The 17,433-nt window shown below is 39.2% G+C and overlaps 5 protein-coding genes across 5 annotated transcripts; 1 reads left to right on the forward strand and 4 right to left on the reverse strand.

The window, feature by feature from the left end:
* Positions 1-1,292: 1,292 nt before the first annotated feature.
* Positions 1,293-8,965, reverse strand: LOC115631144 (BUB3-interacting and GLEBS motif-containing protein ZNF207). The gene is made up of 7 exons (XM_030527815.1): positions 8,828-8,965; positions 8,276-8,583; positions 7,940-8,201; positions 7,451-7,877; positions 6,350-6,619; positions 3,183-3,318; positions 1,293-3,115 (listed from the first exon to the last, which is right to left on the reverse strand). The coding sequence occupies exons 1-7, from the start codon at positions 8,866-8,868 to the stop codon at positions 2,982-2,984; spliced, it is 1,578 nt and encodes a 525-aa protein (XP_030383675.1). The 5' UTR covers positions 8,869-8,965; the 3' UTR covers positions 1,293-2,981.
* A 327-nt stretch (positions 8,966-9,292) lies between these two features.
* LOC115631651 (U6 snRNA-associated Sm-like protein LSm7) lies at positions 9,293-9,858 on the forward strand. The gene is made up of 2 exons (XM_030528463.1): positions 9,293-9,352; positions 9,410-9,858. Exons 1-2 carry the CDS (start codon positions 9,338-9,340, stop codon positions 9,728-9,730), a joined length of 336 nt encoding a protein of 111 aa, XP_030384323.1. The 5' UTR covers positions 9,293-9,337; the 3' UTR covers positions 9,731-9,858.
* LOC115631241 lies at positions 9,844-13,707 on the reverse strand. Its single transcript, XM_030527951.1, has 5 exons — positions 13,578-13,707; positions 13,446-13,532; positions 10,761-11,493; positions 10,182-10,704; positions 9,844-10,122 (listed from the first exon to the last, which is right to left on the reverse strand). Exons 1-5 carry the CDS (start codon positions 13,705-13,707, stop codon positions 9,844-9,846), a joined length of 1,752 nt encoding a protein of 583 aa, XP_030383811.1.
* A 1,518-nt stretch (positions 13,708-15,225) lies between these two features.
* On the reverse strand, positions 15,226-16,479 carry LOC115631140 (cytosolic Fe-S cluster assembly factor NUBP1 homolog). The gene is made up of 2 exons (XM_030527810.1): positions 16,348-16,479; positions 15,226-16,292 (listed from the first exon to the last, which is right to left on the reverse strand). Exon 2 carries the CDS (start codon positions 16,226-16,228, stop codon positions 15,296-15,298), a length of 933 nt encoding a protein of 310 aa, XP_030383670.1. The 5' UTR covers positions 16,229-16,292; positions 16,348-16,479; the 3' UTR covers positions 15,226-15,295.
* A 66-nt stretch (positions 16,480-16,545) lies between these two features.
* LOC115631141 (probable proteasome subunit beta type-2) lies at positions 16,546-17,431 on the reverse strand. The gene is made up of 3 exons (XM_030527811.1): positions 17,277-17,431; positions 16,994-17,219; positions 16,546-16,937 (listed from the first exon to the last, which is right to left on the reverse strand). Exons 1-3 carry the CDS (start codon positions 17,365-17,367, stop codon positions 16,649-16,651), a joined length of 606 nt encoding a protein of 201 aa, XP_030383671.1. The 5' UTR covers positions 17,368-17,431; the 3' UTR covers positions 16,546-16,648.
* Between the last annotated feature and the right edge of the window lie 2 nt (positions 17,432-17,433).

Below are 17,433 nucleotides of genomic sequence, written 5' to 3' on the forward strand. Positions count from 1 at the left end.
TATTAGTTCCATCTGTAACCCTATTTATTTAAAACTCAATGTATCTATGTTGAATGTAGAAAGAATTTAAGTAGCTGGTACAATTATTTGATTTCTATGCTTTTCGGCCCGCTTTCTATAGACCTAGCCTAATATTTCTTATAACCGTTTGTGAACTCATCACAAAAAACAAAAAAACAAAATTGTAGAAAAAGTTCGTGATTTGTCTGTTGATTTACTTTTGAAAAAGGTACAGAAATGGGAACAACTCTGTATTATTTATTTATGTAAGTGATTTGTAAGTATATGTGTGTGTAATTATTAGCCACCAAATTTCACAACTTGTCTGTTTTGCATTGAGGTACTTTCATCTGAAGCACGCCATTCCAGCACCGTGACACGCGTGATGCAGTACGGCGAATTTGCCAGACCCAAAAGTCCAACATCAATTTTGCGCTAAACCATCGGGCAAACGATTCTCCTCTATTTTCTTTTTTTTTTTTTTTTTGTTGCAACCCGACAGTTTTTCACTTGTCATTGCTTAATTTACACAATATGATTACGATATTTACGCATATACATAGATAATAGATATATGTATGGGCTTTCATTATGTTGTGGTTATATGTATTTATATAAAGCTACATACAATTTAGATGTTCATGTATGGTTAGTGTATGATTGGGGATTTTGGTTAAGTGTGCTGAGCAGTAGACGGAGAAGTTAGTCGGTGAAAAAAAAATTGACTAGCCTAGACTTCACTACGACATTAGGTATTACTATATGTGGAACTGAACTGTGCAGACTGAACTTTATTGGAAGTGTACGAATTCAAGCTGCTAAAAGCATGTGTTTTGTTGCTTTAAGGATTTTGATAGACTATGCCCAATTAAGCTAGTGAATAAATAAAACAAGTGACTTGCAACTAACACTAGCTAACGATCTAGTAATATCAAATGCCACGGGGTCACTAAATTGCTGAGCCTAAGGAATAGTATTATTTATAGCATGTTTGTTAACTATTCAAGTGGTTTAGGAAGCTAGGTTTTTTCGTTTTATTTTTGTTTTGTTTGTCAACTAATGGAAGAACGCTACAGTGAACGCAGTATAACAATGCTAATTGTTTAACAAAAGTAACTATAGATAGTTTAGCTAATTATGGAACTCTACTCTAATAATTGCTAACATGTATGCAAAGGAGTAGGGTGAATTTAAACTGTAACTATAGTAGAGTAATTCTCGAAACTTTCTACGAATAGCTTCTAAAAAGGCGTACCCAGCGCGCAGCTTTCTTTTATTATTTTTATGTTGTTGTTTTTTTTTTTTTTTTTTTTAGTACCATACCATAACCAAGACAAAATAGTATTTAAATATACATAATATATATATAAAGAAAATATTGTAGATACCTGGTTGCAGCTGTGCACAGACAGAGCGATGACCGAACACAAAAAGAAAACGATACATTGAAAAAGAGTGAATAATTCTTTAACTTACTTTTATCATCCACAAACGAACGAGTATAACAAAGTAAAAGACGACGCATTTTTATCTTGGGAGTTCGGGTAGTTCAGATACTATGTATGTAGAAACATGAGCACAAACGCAAACGTTGGACAAATGTACGTAGAGTTAACCAAATAATAAATATATAACATTCATGTTTATATTGTAAAACAGTATAACAGTAGTACAGTTGTACATTTGGCATGGCACATACATAACTTGCTTTGACAATATATGTATGTTTATGAAAATAATTACTGAAAAATATGCACAAATAAAACGTATAAGAGAACGTTTTGTACAACATTTCAAAAGGAATACGGGAAAAAAATCGTTTTGTTTAACATACCCAGAGAGCGTACAGTTTGTCGTTTGTTTGAGAGAAGACATGGTAAATGGAGAGTATATATGTATGTATGTATCTGTATATAAACATGGGCAGGTTGGACTATATTGTGTGAGCCTGAAAGCGCTAACCGCACAGCACTAAATGAAACTAAAAAAAAAGAATGTAAAAAACAACAATATGTAGATTAATTGTTAAAAGTAATTTGCATATTTTTTTTTCATTATATTACAGTGTCAGAGAGATAGTAAGAAAGAGATCTATTTTGCTACAGAACTTTGTGTATGGTGTGTGTGTCAGCAAAGAAAGCGCTTCAACGTATCTGATGAGAGAGCGCGGAGCTCATGAGTATATAAAATGAGCGTATGTGTACAGATAGAGAGAGAGAGAGAGAGAGAGCGGGAGAGTGTCAGGGGTCTATTAGCTGTTATAACAATTGTATTTTTATAGAGTTTTGCAGTAGCAGGAAAATACAGAGCAACAATTTGTTAGTCGAGTTTTATAATGGATCAAGAGTAAAGAAAATTGAAAAGAAAATAGTTAAGCTTTAAATCAATGAATGCACAGAAATAAATATCTTTAACGAATTATAGCTTTTACGTACGTGTACATCATATGTGATTGACGTTGCCAAAGCATAGTGTGTTATATATAGGATGAATTTAAACTGTTATACTAGGCATACGAAGTGCCACTAATTAATAAAGTAACGGCCCTTCGATTAGTAAAATGGTTAGTGGGCAACATATCAGTTTGTGAGAGAGCAACATGACGTGATATATGATGTATGAATATGTGTGTGTCTGTTTGTGTCTTGCAAAACTGTTATACACTTAAAAAGAATGTTGCTTTTCGTAGTTGGTAAGTTTTGAAAAACTTGCTTGTAGTTGTGATTGCTTTTTGCACATCTAGTAGTTAGTAGACGACGTATTTATGTATGAAGTTCATAGACAACAGCAACGCCAGCATCTCACTCATGGAACAGCAGCGGCAGTGGCAGGCCCACCAATTGTGGTTGCGGCAGCGGCTGCAGTTGGCCAGGTGGTGGTTGCTGCTGATGCAGTGGCAACAATGCAGGCCTTTGTATCGACACTGGCCGATGTTGTGCTCCTTGCGGTGGCGCCGGCAACAACGGCGGCCCGGGCATACATCATCTAAAGCGTGTCTGCATCATCTGCATCATTTGCATGTTCGGGTGTCCAGGCAACATAACACCCATGCCCGGCATGGGCATGGTACCGTGTAAGGCAGGTAATCCGATGGCTTGCATTGGTGTCAAGATACCTGCGAAAAAAGTGCCATAATATAGTAAATGATTCCTCGAGAAAACAGTAATCATTTATGCACTCACCTGCTGGCATGCCGGGCAACCCTGGGGCACCTGCTGCACGCAGCATATTGCCTCCAATGAGTGCACCATGTGGTCCAATGGCGACAGCGGGTCTTAACATCGGCTGCATCAGTTGCAAATGACCGGGCAGTGGCATCTGATCGTGGGCGTTGGATAGAGAAAATATAGAAGAGCATGGAAGAAAGTCGGGAATTAATCGTTTTAGTGGCACTCGTGTGTATTTCGAAGCCATTTTACACAAAATTAGCTAATTTGTTAATAATTATTGGTTTTGGTTTTTGGTTTTTCTTGCTTGTATTAAGAATATTAATAAGTTTGTTTTGCGTATTCTTATTCTTTAAATGAATAATAGGTGTTCTTGTTGTGATGAAAGTTTCATTTGTTGTTGTCAAACATTTTTTGCATCGCATTACAATGTATGAGATATATAGTATAGAAAGAGAGAGTCAACACAGAAGTGACAATTCTCTTTAGGTACTCTTGCATTAATTTTTTTTTGTTTGTTTAAAGATAAAACATTTTAAGTTATCGAAAAAAAAAGTATTTGCATATATAGAAAATAAGGTTGTTTATTAAAAAGAAACGTACTTACAATTCGGAAACTGAACTGACGGCAGCGGGGAGACGATGAACTCCTCCCCACAAACGCGCCCACTCACAAATGCTCAAGACATTTGTAAAAAGTATTAGATTTTTTTTAAGATTGCGCTCTATGCATTAAAAGCAACTTAAATCAAATGAAAATTATGATAGGTAGTTCTTTTTTATTGTTACTTAATAAAATTAATAGTAAAATTGAAATTTTTACTAACCAGAAGCAACGCGAGTTGAGTTGAGTTGAAGTTCCAATTCTTTCGAGTGAGTTTTAATAATAAATGTATACTTATACTTAACTATTGGCCACAATGAATTGTGAGTATGAAGATTATAAATCAGTAATGAGTGTGAGACAGTGTGTATGTATATGGGTGAATAGCGTAGACACATTGGTGCAAAGAAGTGGGAGCTCAAGTAGCAAAAAGGCAGTAAACAAAAGTTAAATGGGTATGGAAATGTGTTAGTTTTGGATACCGTAGGCGTAGCAAGCACTGACAAATCAAAGGAAATTATGTTTAAAATTTCTTTTTAATCCAAGAAAGAGGATGAATAGAACATAGCATTTAAGAATTTTTATAAGTTATTGATAGAGATTGATAATCTAACATTCTTGCCAAAGTTAAGTTCTTCAAGACTTTCAAAGAGAAGATAATAGATATTCCGTTATATTAAGATGCGAAATCTAGCTTTCTTGCCAAAGTTAATTTCTGAAAGACTTACAAAGACAAGATAAAAGATATTCCGTTATATTAAGATGCAAAATCCAAATGATTCCAACAAAAATGAGTAACAGAGACTCCAAATAAAACATTAAAATTAAACATAAAACGAAAATAGTTTTAAAATAACTGCAAATTTTAAGTGTAATTTTTTGATATTTCAATAATTCTGGTTGCAATTCATTTAATATGCAGCTTTTGGTAGCCTTTTCTAACCTTGTTTTATCAGTGCTCCCCAAATAAATCACACCTTTTTCATAAAAATGTTAGTATTGTTATGGACTTGGGAGCAAATCAAAATGATTAATAAATGTAATACAAGAAAAGCTATAAATATTTATGTTTTTAAATAGTGATGTGAATGAAACTTAAGTATGTATGATAGTCACACTAAAACCTGCTCATTGCGCGTTTTACTAAACAGAAAAAGTAAAATGGTATATATGTATGTATAGAGTATACGTAGTACAATTTACAGATAAAACATTTAGATAATTTATAATTGTAGTACGTTGTTGTTGTAGTTGTAGCTTGTTTTAAAGAGTTAACAGATATCAATATCGATGTGGTAGTGTAAAGTTTTGTGTGTATATGAAGTAATCAATCAACCAATCAATCAATCACGAATCAATCAATCAATTAACCAACCAACGCAGCAACCATTACGACAAATTCAAATTAATTTTAATAGAAAAATTATTGAAATGTACTTACATGGCTTGCATAACTCTCAAAATTACATAAAATGTACTTTTTGCAAGGCATTACGTACTAGAACTTTCTTTCAGAGTGTGATAGGTGGGGTGTATGGGTATGGTATGGTATGGTATTTGTGGTATTTGGGGGGTAGAGAAAGGTAGTATGTACTTGCTTAGACTACTAATACTTGCATAGTATGTATGTACGTACGAGTATATTATTATTATTATTATGAAGTTTTGATATTTACTTATCTGGCTGTAGCTCTTTTGCAGTATTTTGCATTTTTGGTTTCTTTCATTTTGTTTTGTTCATTATTAGGCTTACGAAAACTGTACAAAAAAATACATACTGTAACTGTGCAGACTGTTTTGTTGGAGGCCCTGCAACAACTGCAACTCTGTTTATCAACTCAACTTCTGTACTGCAATTGTAACGGTAACTTTAATTGTTACAAGCACATTAGGTTAAGAAATTTTTGGTTTTTTTTTGTAGTTTTTTTTTTAAATTATTATTATTTAAGTCTAAGTATGTGGAGTTTTTTTTTTTGTTTTTTGGTTAGATATATATAGTGTTAAGAATGCGGGATAATTGTTAGATTTTGTTCTGTGGAAAATGGGTTAAAATTGGTTGTTGGTTGAAAGCGCTTGGAACCGCTTGGCCCCGTCAAAGAAATTGGACAGGCAGCTTATACAAATGTAAGTTTTGCTGCAGAATTTGGAGAGGAAATTAGAATATTTGGAATAGCGCCACAAGATATAGCAGTTAAAGCAAACAAATGATGTAGTATTAAAAGAAAATTGTGAATACAAAAAAAAAAAAATGCCTTTAAATGATCGTCCCTCAAATGGAAGTTCGAAAACTTCAAAGTAATTCCGTAAAATATTTCTAAAAGGTGATTTTGATGAACTGTGAGTATTGATCGTCCCTATGCATGAATTATATAAACATTGAAACCATACGGTCTTGATAATATTGGGCAACGTATTGGGAGCCTAATAAGTTTGACCAAAAACTCAAAATGCAGGGCACGGAGTAATAGTTGTCACGTTAAATAAAATAGTTGAGCATTTAAGGATTCTCGTTTTTTTTTAGTCAAGTTGAGAGATGTTCTTGTTGTTGTGCACCACACAAAGCAATTGAGAGACTTACCATGCCCACAGCCGCAGCAGCGGCGGCCGCTGCAGCCGCCCCTGGATTGTTTGGCTGACGCGCAGCCTGCAAACGTTGCAGCATCACAGCTCGATTGAAATCCTCCAGATGCTTGGCCTGTTGCTGGTGATGCTGCTGTTGTTGTTGTTGTTGCTGCTGGTGCTGTTGCTGAGCAGCAACCGCATGGGCAACAGCCTGAGCCGCCTGCACGTGCTGAGCGTGAGCCTGGGCTTGAGCCTGAGCTTGGGCCACGGCCACCATGGCAGCAGTCTGTAATTGAAAATGTGGATAGTTGTTGTGTTTCGTTAGCAATAGCAAATTTTGTTTGGGACGAGTTAGACGAGTTCTTTGGGTTCGGGCCATGAGTTATGTATTTGCCATTCAAGATGCGGTGCACCCTTAAGACAGAAACAACCGAGAAACCGCTGTCGATCAGATTCTCTTTCAGGTCTGACAAACATCTGATGCCAAGCAATGAGGATGAAACTTGTTGCCATTGGATTCAAGAATTCCTTATGTTCTTATAATTTTTTTCAATATTTTTTCTGTATTTCAATCAAATGATTTATTTGTTTAAATTGAAAACCGCCGTTTTTGTTGCCATTAATTGGTTTTTTAATTAAAAAATTATACAGACATATATCATATTATATGCTAAAATTTATGTACGATTTGTGTTGGTGAGTGTGTATTCATGTTCACGTCTTGTCTTGTAGTTCTTTAACGTTAATAAAACGCATTTTGAAAATTGCAAAAACAATCATTAAAATATAAATTTTGAATATTTAATAATATTATTGAATTGATATCTAACACAAAATATTTGTTATAGAAAAACAAAACTATAAATTATTTCCGTCCTTTACGTTGCAAAAAATGGAATTCTTAAATGCGAAACAAACGCAAAACTCACAACGCCGTCATCGCAGTTATGTATGTTTTTGTGTGTGTTTTTACTGTTTATTGTTGCTGTTGTTGTTGTCTTTTGTTTTGTACAAGTGCGGGCGGCGTGGCTATTTGGCGTCCGTCTCTCTGTGCGCGCGTCTCGGCTCAAACTCATTTATATTGACTATGTTTTCTATAACTATGATAAGAACTCACTTCCTGTGCCTTAGAGATGGCTGTGCTCACTGCGATCGCGTTTGCGGCGCTGCCCGTTGGCGAGATGCCAGGCAAGGACATTGGCGGAGGTGTGGCGGGCATTGAGGATGCGGCACTGCCTCCATTATTGTTTCCAATTTGAGGGCTGTGGCTTTTAGGCGTTGCAGCGGCCACTGCGGCAGCTGCCAAACGTGCCTGATATTTAGGCTTACGGGCGCGCAACTCCTCCAGACTAATATCCTCAGCCGGATGCATTATCTTTGTGCTGACAGCTGCGGTAGCGGGCGGAGCATTCCCAGTCGTATTCGTTGCGGGCGGACGAGCCTGATTATGCGGTTCAGGGGCGGCAGCCGGTGCAGCGTTTGACGCCGCAGCGACTCCAGCATTTGCATTGTTGGTGGTAGGTGGAGCACTTATGGTGGCGTTGCTATAATACAAAAGACAGAAGTAAGTAAAAGGATTATGTCGGGGTTGAATAGATTGCCTTACCTATAAGCCGGAAATGTGGGCTTTTGTTGCGCCATTGCGGCGGCATGATGATGATGCGCAGCTGCCGCCGCTGCGGCCGCTGAGGTAGTTGCCATAGCTGCCGGAAACATTGGACGCGGCGGCATCATGTGCGGCATCATAGGCACCGGATACGGAGGCAATGGCGGCATATGTTGCATCATGCCCATGCCATACTGGCCCAACATGTGAGGTGGCATCATATTCGGTGGCATCATCATTGGCGGCGGTACAGACATGGAAACTAAGCATACATTCATAAACCAAATCAAATTGATTGAAGCTCTCACTATGGTCTGCATCTTCCATGCTACTCACATTCAACTTTCTTCTTGGCCACAGGCTCATCGTCATCCGAATCGGATTTGCCGCCATTCTTTTGGCGTTCGTGGTCACGCAAATCCTCCGCTGGTATTCCATCCATTCCAAAGATTTCAATTTCGATGTTTGAGCGATTCGGCAGCGAGTTGGGCACCTTGTCCACCGTCTCCTTGTGTACCTGCATGCAATGTATAGATAAGCCCGGTCCTGTGTAAAGCTTTTTGTGACAAATATGGCACTTGAAGTGCTTGGCCTTTTGATGCTGCACCAGAATTTTTTCATCGTCGAATTCACGATTGCAGTACCTAAATTATTGAAAATCGAGCAGGGTTAAGGAAAACACACAAGACGCCGCAAATTGGGTCACCGTCACCCCAAAACGGTAAAAGAAGCGGCAATAACAACGCGGCATTATGTAAATGTAATGGTGTGCGTGCGTGTGTGTACGTGTAGATACAAAAATTTTTTCTACATCGTCTGAGCCTCAACAAGGCGACGCAGCATTGGGTAGCTGAAAATTTTTTCTTTTGATTTGTTTGAAAAGGATACCAGCACCAAGGTTTAGAGGCCTTCTTCTTTTTACGACCCATTGCCTCGAATTTGTTTTGAACACTAATTTACAACAAAACGAGCGTGCTAAACCAATATAATTCACTACTTCTGCTGAAATTATGATTTTTTCTGCGTGTGCTAGAAGACAAAATGGAGTGGCTGCCAGAGGTGAAACGATCTATCGATATTTGTATTAGTGGTTGCCAAAGTGCGTGATCGTTAATTGCTAAAAACATCGTCACAAAAATGCATGCGGTCGCCGAAATATAAAGTCTAATAAATGTTTATGAAATACAAGTTCTTTAACCAATAGTAAACAAAATCGCGCTTTGCTACAAAATGGCATACAAATTCGGCCAGTTCTCAACTCGTGACTAATACGCACACAGCTCTTATTTTGTCGACGAACACGAGTACCGTAGCAAGCAGCTAGCACATATGTTGCCTTTTATAAAGTTGGCAGTACTTACCGCTAAGAAGCAGACGTAAAATAAATTCGGCTCAATAATGGCAGATAAAAAGGTGCGTTTGTTTATATTTAAATTTGTCACTTATTTACAACTTCGGTGTGCTCCTTAGACAGGTGGTGGCAACAATGACGGTAAGGAAAAACGTCGCAAGGAATCCATTTTGGATTTGTCCAAATATCTAGAAAAACAAATTCGCGTGAAGTTTGCCGGTGGCCGAGAAGCTTCCGGCATATTGAAAGGATATGATGCACTGCTGAATCTCGTCCTGGACAGCACTGTAGAGTATCTACGCGACGCGGATGAGCCCTACAAGCTAGCGGAGGACTCTACCCGCAGCCTGGGACTCGTGGTGTGCCGCGGAACTGCGTTAGTTCTTATTTGTCCACAAGACGGTGTCGAGAGCATCGCAAATCCATTCATAACGCAATAGGTTAAGATAAAACATGTTTTTGTACAAACTACAAATTGTTTATAAACTCGGTTTTCAATACATGTATAAATTAATGGAGATATCATAAATTAAATCTTAAATATACCTAATATTCAGTCCAGACCAAACTCGTTGCGTATCCAGGGATATTGTGCCGGGCATTCCATGCATGTGTAGAAGTAACGATCCTCCTGCAACACACGGCTCCTCACTTTACAGGTATTGGGTATGTTGCAGACCTGCTCGTGCGTGTCAAGCTGCTTGGGTTTGCAATGCCACGACTCAAATTGATGGAGCTGATTGCTGGGCGTGGGCTGCCGCATCCACTGTATAGCCTGTTGATTGGTGACAAAATACACATCCGGCAACTTTTGCAGATCATCCAGGAATTTCTGCAATGATTTAGAAGTTAGCTTAGGCAGGGCTGGCATATCAACTGTGTCATCTTTACCAAAAATGCATTCAAGTAGTCGATCTTCTTAAACCACGTGGAGTGAAAATACAGCCCAAAGGGCGCGCGATTACTCAGATAGTGTCGCTTGAAGTTGTGCGTCAACATGCGATAGATATCGTCGCCATCCAAATGCGGTGGACAGCTATCCACCATGCCACATGTGTACTCACCGGCCTCCAATTGATTTATGACCATCTCCCAAATGCCCGGATAGCTGCGTGAGGGGCAATTCTGATTTACACCCGTGCAGGTGTGTGGCATCTTGTAGTCGAGAGTATAGGGCCACAGTGGCGGATGGGAATGTGGTGCCACCATAGAAGCATCGTAAACAAAGCCAAACTCCTTCATCATCAGAAACTGACGATTCCAGCCCACACGCAAGAAAGGCACACGCATGCCACGAATCTCCTCCATGCGAACGCTGGCAAATTTGTTAATGATGTTGGCTTGACCCACCATTTCGTCAAACCAATCCTCAATAGTGGCATTTTTAGACCACCAGAGCTCCGGACCACGATGACTGTCGGAGGAATAAGAAGGAATTAACAGAAAGGTGCAGTCAAGTCATAAACTTACGTCACGGAGTGCACGGCAATCTCATGCCCATCGTTCCACAGTTTCTGTACATATTGATAGTTCGTGAACGGGTGTGAGACGTAAAAGGTGCCCTTGATCGGACAGCCGTTGGGATTGCGCCGATTTTGGGTGAATAGGACCTTCGAGTAAAGCTCCCAATTCTCATGATTGACAGCATCATCGAATGTTAGGAGTATCATTTGTGGCACTGTCCGAGCCACCAATCCTCCGGGTATCTGTGTGCCATCCTTGGAGCAGAAACAATGTGGCAATTGACATTTGCGTGTATCACAAGCTCCAGCTGCGTTCGGATCGTGTTCCACATCACACCAACCCTCGTCGGACCCATCGGGGCAATCTACAGAGCCATCGCAGAAATATTCATGCGGCAGACAGGTGCCATCAGCACAGCCAAAGTGCGTCTCATCAGCACAATCGGCCATTTCCAGCAATGGTTTTGGTGCTGGCGTCTCAGCACTGACATCACAATTGTCCACATTCGCCTTGAAGTCGCATATCTGGCGCACCACATCGAAGAGCAGTCCCTCCGAGCACTTGAACTCGAACACTTCCCCATCGAGACAGAGAAAATACTTGGCACACTCATTGTTTGTCCATATCTTGTGGACTGCTCGATGCGGATTGCGATAGAATCGCGCATCTTGCATGCATTCGACGGTGGCGCGTGTGGCACGTCTATGTGGCAATGTGCTGTTGTTATTGTTGTCGCCGCCTGCAAAAACGAGCATCAAATTAAAGTGTGAAAGAGCGAACAGTGGTAATTATTACTGGGAAAACTAATTAAAACGTTGACCCAAAAAACAAAAACAGCTGCACACGTCAAGCCCAAATTAGCCACAACTTGGTGACTTGGATGTGATTGCAGCAATCAGCCACACCACTGGCTGCTGTGCACGCCAACCGAGTAACAGTGGCGTTGTCATTTGAGCCACTGAGCTCGTTTTCCACAAGGCCACACTATACTATACCAGGAAATGGAATTTCTGGAAAGGTACCAATCCAATGTAAAGCCTCGAAACTACGAATTTATAAGGATAACTTAATTCGTGTTTGTTTTTTAGTCTTAGAACTTACAATCTGTTGGCCAACATGTTTGAATTTGGACACTTTTGTACAGGTTTAGCAAATAGTATATTTCAACAATTTTCAATAAATCCTGCAGCTCTATTAAAACTGTAGAAATGAGAAACGGTTTACTGGTTTTGGAACTATTGCTTTCTGTTAACCATTTTGGCTTACTTTTGCAACCAGGTACTATATCATCTTTGTCTTTGCTAGATTTGAATAAATATATTTCTACAAAATAATTCAAATGTTTTATGGAATATGCCCATTCGACTCATAAGCGCAAGATTTTAAAAATATGATATATGATGTCTATAGAACAATCTATTTGAAGCTAGCAGGTAGTTGTAACTGTTTCTTTGTAAGTAGTATATTTCAAAAATGTTCAATAATCCTGTAGTTCTATTAAAATTGTTGAAATGGGAAACGGTTTACTGGTTTTGGAACTACATATTTCTTTGTGCAAACTATTTTGGCTCACTTTTGCAACCAGGTACTGTCTAAAAGTCTTTGCTAGATTTGAAAAAATGTATTTCTACAAAATAATTCAAAGGTTTTATGGAATGTGCCTATTCGATGTATAAGCACAAGATTTTAAAATTACGATACAAAAGCTTCAAAGAACAATCAATTTAAAGCTAGCAGGTAGCTGTAATTTTTTCTTTATTTATTAAGTAAACAATTTCGATTCAAAGAGATCCGCTAGCAATTATTTTGATTAAGAAGGAAAGAATTTCGAACAAAATAATTGAAATATTTTATAGAATATGCGTACTCGACTTATAGTATAAGCGCAACATTTTAAAAAGATGATATTAGAGCTTCAATGAACAATCTATTTGAAGCTAGTAGTTACAGGTAGCTGTAACAAATTTCGATTCTAAGATATACGTTAGCAATTGCTTTGGTTAAGAATGAAAGAATTTCGAATAGGATGTTTCAAAAGTCAATCTGCCAATCCGTTTTCTAACCAGCTAATCTATTTTCCTCATTTATGAATGAAGATTGATATGATGTGATTAACAATTTATTGGCACCCTCTTTTCTGAGCCACTGAGCAACAGTACATTAATAGCAACAACAACAACAACAACACCAACAAAAACTCAATTGCGTTTGCATCATGAATTGGCAGTAGCCAGCACTACAAGATCGTAACTCATGCGATTGAGCAAGCCAAAGACGCTGTAAAATGCAAGATGTGAGATGCTATCTTGTAGATACCACAAAAAAGAGTTTTAAGATTGCGTGCGTGCGTTTGTGTGTTTCTTGTTGTTGGTTGTGTGAGTGGGCAGAGACTGCTTCAGTTTAGAAAGTAAATCCCCACAATCAGTGCGCGGGTCAGGAAAATTTCAGCAACTGTCAGGTTGTTGGGTTCATTGCACACTATGCCCGATGCCGCATGGCTACTATATAATAGACCATTTTATTTTATTTATTTTTTTATTGTATTACACAAAACAAACAACTTTCACACTCAATGCGCATGCGCCCGCTTCGACTCGCCAAAAAAAAAAACAAAAAACGAGGCAATAACAAACACACTAAATTAAAAGCCGCCATAAAAATGTCACACCAAAGCTTAGGCGGAGAAATTACCAATGCGGGTAGCATCCACCGACGACATCGACGACATAATCAAAATCATAACACCAACAACAGCACACACGGAAATGGGCATCGCGCCTAACCACCGCATTGATAACGGCCAACCCGAGCAGCACAAATGGCGGCGTTTCTTTATTTGTGCGAGTGGTGCGGCAGCGGTGGCGGCGGAAATGCAAAAACCGCTAGCAGCGACGACCTTGACTGTGAAACCAGTTTGAATATTTAAATTTTCATTTTTCCAACAGCCCACCATTTTTCTGCACGTTTTCGTTTGACCGTTTGGCGTGTGAAAATGTTTGTTTTTGGTTTGCGGGAAAATTTTTTTAGACCCAGTACCCGGTGATCCGCACGAAAACGAGTCGCTGCTGGCGAACTTTGTATTGCGGAGTCGTAGCGCTTTAAACCACACCGAGTGAAATACAAAACGTAACTGAATTGGTTGGAGGAGTTGAGCGAGCAATTTATTGGGCGCGACAAACGACAGAGAAAGCGCTCGGGGGAGCTGTCGCTGTGAGCGAATTGAGCGAGAAGTCGCGGAGAGCTTACTCTATTTATTTAAGGCTCGCTTTTTAGTTGCAACAATGATTCGCAGTTATACTTATTTTAAACACTCTCAACAGATACATACTAAGTAGTATGTGTATCGGTCCATTCTTTTCTTGTTCAATAAAATTCGTTTGGAAGACAGATCTTATCATTTGAACCCATGCCATTTACATTTTACTCTATTTGAGAATCAATTACTTTGCCTTTTTTAAAATCCAAGTAAACAGGTGCCTTATTAGTAAAACGATATTGCAAATCATCTCGTCTTTTGAGATAATCCACAATATTAAATCGATCAAAATTGTACTGACAGATTAATTTTTGCTCAAAGAAAATCTCTTAAAAATCGAGAGAGCTATAGAAACAAACGAAGCTGGATCTGCCGTTGTTCAAAAAGAAGTTTACTTAATGCTGAACGGAAAGAAATTGAAAAGGAATTTTAAAATACATAATATAATATAATATATATATATATATATTCAACATCTCACTTATAATGATTATGAACGATAATAATGCAGATATTTAGAATTAGGTTAAAGGACTAAAAATAAATTGACAGGTTGTTTTGAGCTCAGCTTGTTCCGAAACTTCACTCAATATTATTAATTCATTTATTTGGAATTCTCCAGAAGCTTAACCTAGCTCGGTTCTCCATTTCTATGGCCAGATTAGAGGTCTTCTTTCCGGTTTTCACCACAAATTCTTACATTTGATTCTGGACTTTAAAAGAATCCAAAGGCAGAGATGAAAAATGGGCCAAAATGAATTTGTAAAAACGTATTTAATTTTTCCAATTAAGTCTTCAAATTTGAAATATACAAAATTGTATAAAATGTATACATTCTGTTTAAATCTAAAGTACTCACTGTAATTAAATAGGGGCTTTACACATAATATACAAATTACAATTTAATGGAGAAGTGGTTGAATATATTCGACCGATTTAATTTGGATTCCATCAACAGCATAAGCAAAACTTCTAGCAAAAAGATAATATACTAAGCATTATATTTTTGTGAACCTGCCTGAATAGCTTGAAGAAGAAAAACCAATTGGTACCGTTGTCTCAGGGATTGTCTGACGCGTTGGTATCAGAACGAGGCATTCAAGGAGGAGTGCAAGGCTATTTATTTGCAGGAGCGTGCAGACTATCGAAGCACTGGCATACCCAACAAAAATCGATTTGGCCTTTGCATCTTAAATGCTCGAATAGTCTATAGGATTATAACATACTTAGTTTTATTGAAAACAGTTATCGCATCTTATACAAACGTTTTAAAAACACTATTTAACTAAAAGCTGCTCACGATCTTGCCACAGATGTCAGCCAGCGCTTCTGTTGTGGGATTACGTATTGCTGTGATATCCTCTCCAGCATCGCAGGCTTTCGCCACATTGGGATCGAGTGGCAAGGAGCCCAAGAGGGGCACCTCCATTTCGGCGCACATGGCAGCTGCGCCGCCCGTCTTGGCCGGAAATATTTCCGAGCTGTTGCCACAATGCCCGCATCGAAAGCTGCTCATGTTTTCGATAACCCCAACAATGGGTATGCGTTGTTTCTTGCAAAAGTTTATCTCCTTTCGCACATCCAGCAGTGCAACCTCCTGGGGCGTTGTTACTATAATGGCACGCACTGAATCCGGCGCATTGTCATCCCGCAAATAGGAAACCACCGATAAGTGCTCATCAGAAGTGCCCGGTGGCGTGTCGAGCAGCAACAAATCCAAGGTTCCCCAGTCTACTTCGCTTAGAAATTGGCGTATCATGCCGTTTTTCTTGGGTCCACGCCAAATGATGGCATCATCCACAGATCCCAACAGGAATCCAATGGACATGAGGCACACATTATCATCGATGCCCACAGGTGACCAACCGGAGCCCGATTGATGCACATTTTCGCCAACAGCGCCAAGCAGGCGCGGCTGCGATGGCCCACAAATATCAATGTCCAGCACGCCAAAGTTTTTGTCCGGACAGCTGCGAGCCAAGTAGCGCGTCAGCAGAGTGGTCACAGTGCTCTTTCCCACCCCTCCTTTGCCGGAAAGTATAAGCAACTTGTGTTTGACATCCTTGAGAGCGGCAGCGACCAGTGCCTTGCCGGGGTCTTCGAGTTTTTTGTTGGGATCACTGCAGATGCTCTGATTGGGACACCCGGCACAGGCGCTTACTAGACCGGCCTGTTCGCTCTCCAAGCCAGGACAATGAACAGGTGGAGGAGCTTGCATTGTGCGTATAGAACTAAATTAGAGTCTTCACAAAAAGAACGTGTTGTGAAATTGTTTTGATGCCCTGTAAGAATAAGAGTATATTATCATGTACAGCCACTTGCAACAAGTGGACATACCCCCAATTATTGCGTACGTTTACACAAATAATAATCTAAATTCTCCAACTTTTTGGTTAGGTAAGTTTTATTTGTAGATTCTCAGTTTCATTACAATTCTTATCTGAATGAAAACTATAGGGAATAACAAAGTCGAATCCGTCAACCACGACCTGCCAACTATCTGCAAAAAGAAATAATGCCAACTCTCTTCAAAAGTTTCGTACCAAAAATCCGGGAAAGCGATAGCCGGTTTATTTATATGTATGTATGTAAACTAAAAAAAGGCATTTACAATGCTGTTACTGCGTTAGAAATCTAACTAAGCGGCCAAGCTGCTGGCCATAATAGTGTCCAATTTTTTCACTCCATTCGGATCGACAACCATGACATTAAAGTTATTCAGATTAACAATAAGACGCTTCTGTATTTCCTGTACGCACTTCTTCAGTACTTCGTAGGCCTCGTCCTGGGTAATGTTCGGGTGCCAGTAGCGATCAAAAATACTGGCTGTGAACATGCTTCCGTAGCCATGACCGCCATGATTCAAGGCCTTTGCATTGGCCAGATAGTCAATAAAGACCAACTCGGGGCCCTCTTGCGCATCATAGCTGAATAAAACCATATTAGTTTTTGCCACAATAAAGGGATTATCAAGTCCACTTACCCAGCAACAAACATGAACACTTGGTATGGAGTACGACTTCGCAAATATTCGGCCAAATTCTTGCGCGTAAAATGTGCGGCCGAACGTGGGCTCAGATCATAGCCATTCCGCATTTTATAGAGGGCAATGTTCTTCGAAATGAACTCTGTGAATTGCTCGGTATCACCTGACTCGCCCATAGTAGAAATCATTAGGTTGTCCGAGACCTGATGGATCTTGTTCTGATCTGCAAGTTACAGAAGATTACATTGCAAATTCACATTGTATAAAATTGCACACTTACCGTGCTTCATAACAACAATTGAGCGGGCGTGGGTTGTGTCTGCAGCTAGCATGACAAAATCACGACCCTTGATACCCAGCAAAGTTTCCATTTTGAAAAAGTCTTATATTTTTCTTTTCAGACTAAAACAAATCCCAATTTTCCTGTTGTTTGTGCC

Source organism: Scaptodrosophila lebanonensis, unplaced genomic scaffold, assembly GCF_003285725.1.
Source record: "Scaptodrosophila lebanonensis strain 11010-0011.00,11010-0021.00 unplaced genomic scaffold, SlebRS2 tig00001412-arrow-pilon, whole genome shotgun sequence".
NCBI classification, from domain to species: Eukaryota; Metazoa; Arthropoda; class Insecta; order Diptera; family Drosophilidae; genus Scaptodrosophila; species Scaptodrosophila lebanonensis.

What these genes read in the sequence shown, in the direction of transcription:
- LOC115631241 (XM_030527951.1), bottom strand. Translation starts at nt 13,707, where the DNA reads ATGGTGGGCTGTTGGAAAAATGAAAATTTAAATATTCAAACTGGTTTC. An exon ending in CGCACAAATAAAGAAACGCC is followed by an intron (nt 13,533 to 13,577) that starts GCCATTTGTGCT and finishes TGCGGTGGTTAG; the next exon opens with GCGCGATGCCCATTTCCGTG. An exon ending in ATTGCCGTGCACTCCGTGAC is followed by an intron (nt 10,705 to 10,760) that starts GTAAGTTTATGA and finishes TTCCTCCGACAG; the next exon opens with TCATCGTGGTCCGGAGCTCT.
- LOC115631144 (XM_030527815.1), bottom strand. Translation starts at nt 8,868, where the DNA reads ATGGGTCGTAAAAAGAAGAAGGCCTCTAAACCTTGGTGCTG. An exon ending in GCCTCTAAACCTTGGTGCTG is followed by an intron (nt 8,584 to 8,827) that starts GTATCCTTTTCA and finishes TCAATAATTTAG; the next exon opens with GTACTGCAATCGTGAATTCG. An exon ending in GGCCAAGAAGAAAGTTGAAT is followed by an intron (nt 8,202 to 8,275) that starts GTGAGTAGCATG and finishes ATGTATGCTTAG; the next exon opens with TTTCCATGTCTGTACCGCCG.
- LOC115631141 (XM_030527811.1), bottom strand. Translation starts at nt 17,367, where the DNA reads ATGGAAACTTTGCTGGGTATCAAGGGTCGTGATTTTGTCATGCTAGCT. An exon ending in AATTGTTGTTATGAAGCACG is followed by an intron (nt 17,220 to 17,276) that starts GTAAGTGTGCAA and finishes TGTAACTTGCAG; the next exon opens with ATCAGAACAAGATCCATCAG. An exon ending in GTGTTCATGTTTGTTGCTGG is followed by an intron (nt 16,938 to 16,993) that starts GTAAGTGGACTT and finishes GGTTTTATTCAG; the next exon opens with CTATGATGCGCAAGAGGGCC.
- LOC115631140 (XM_030527810.1), bottom strand. Translation starts at nt 16,228, where the DNA reads ATGCAAGCTCCTCCACCTGTTCATTGTCCTGGCTTGGAGAGCGAACAG.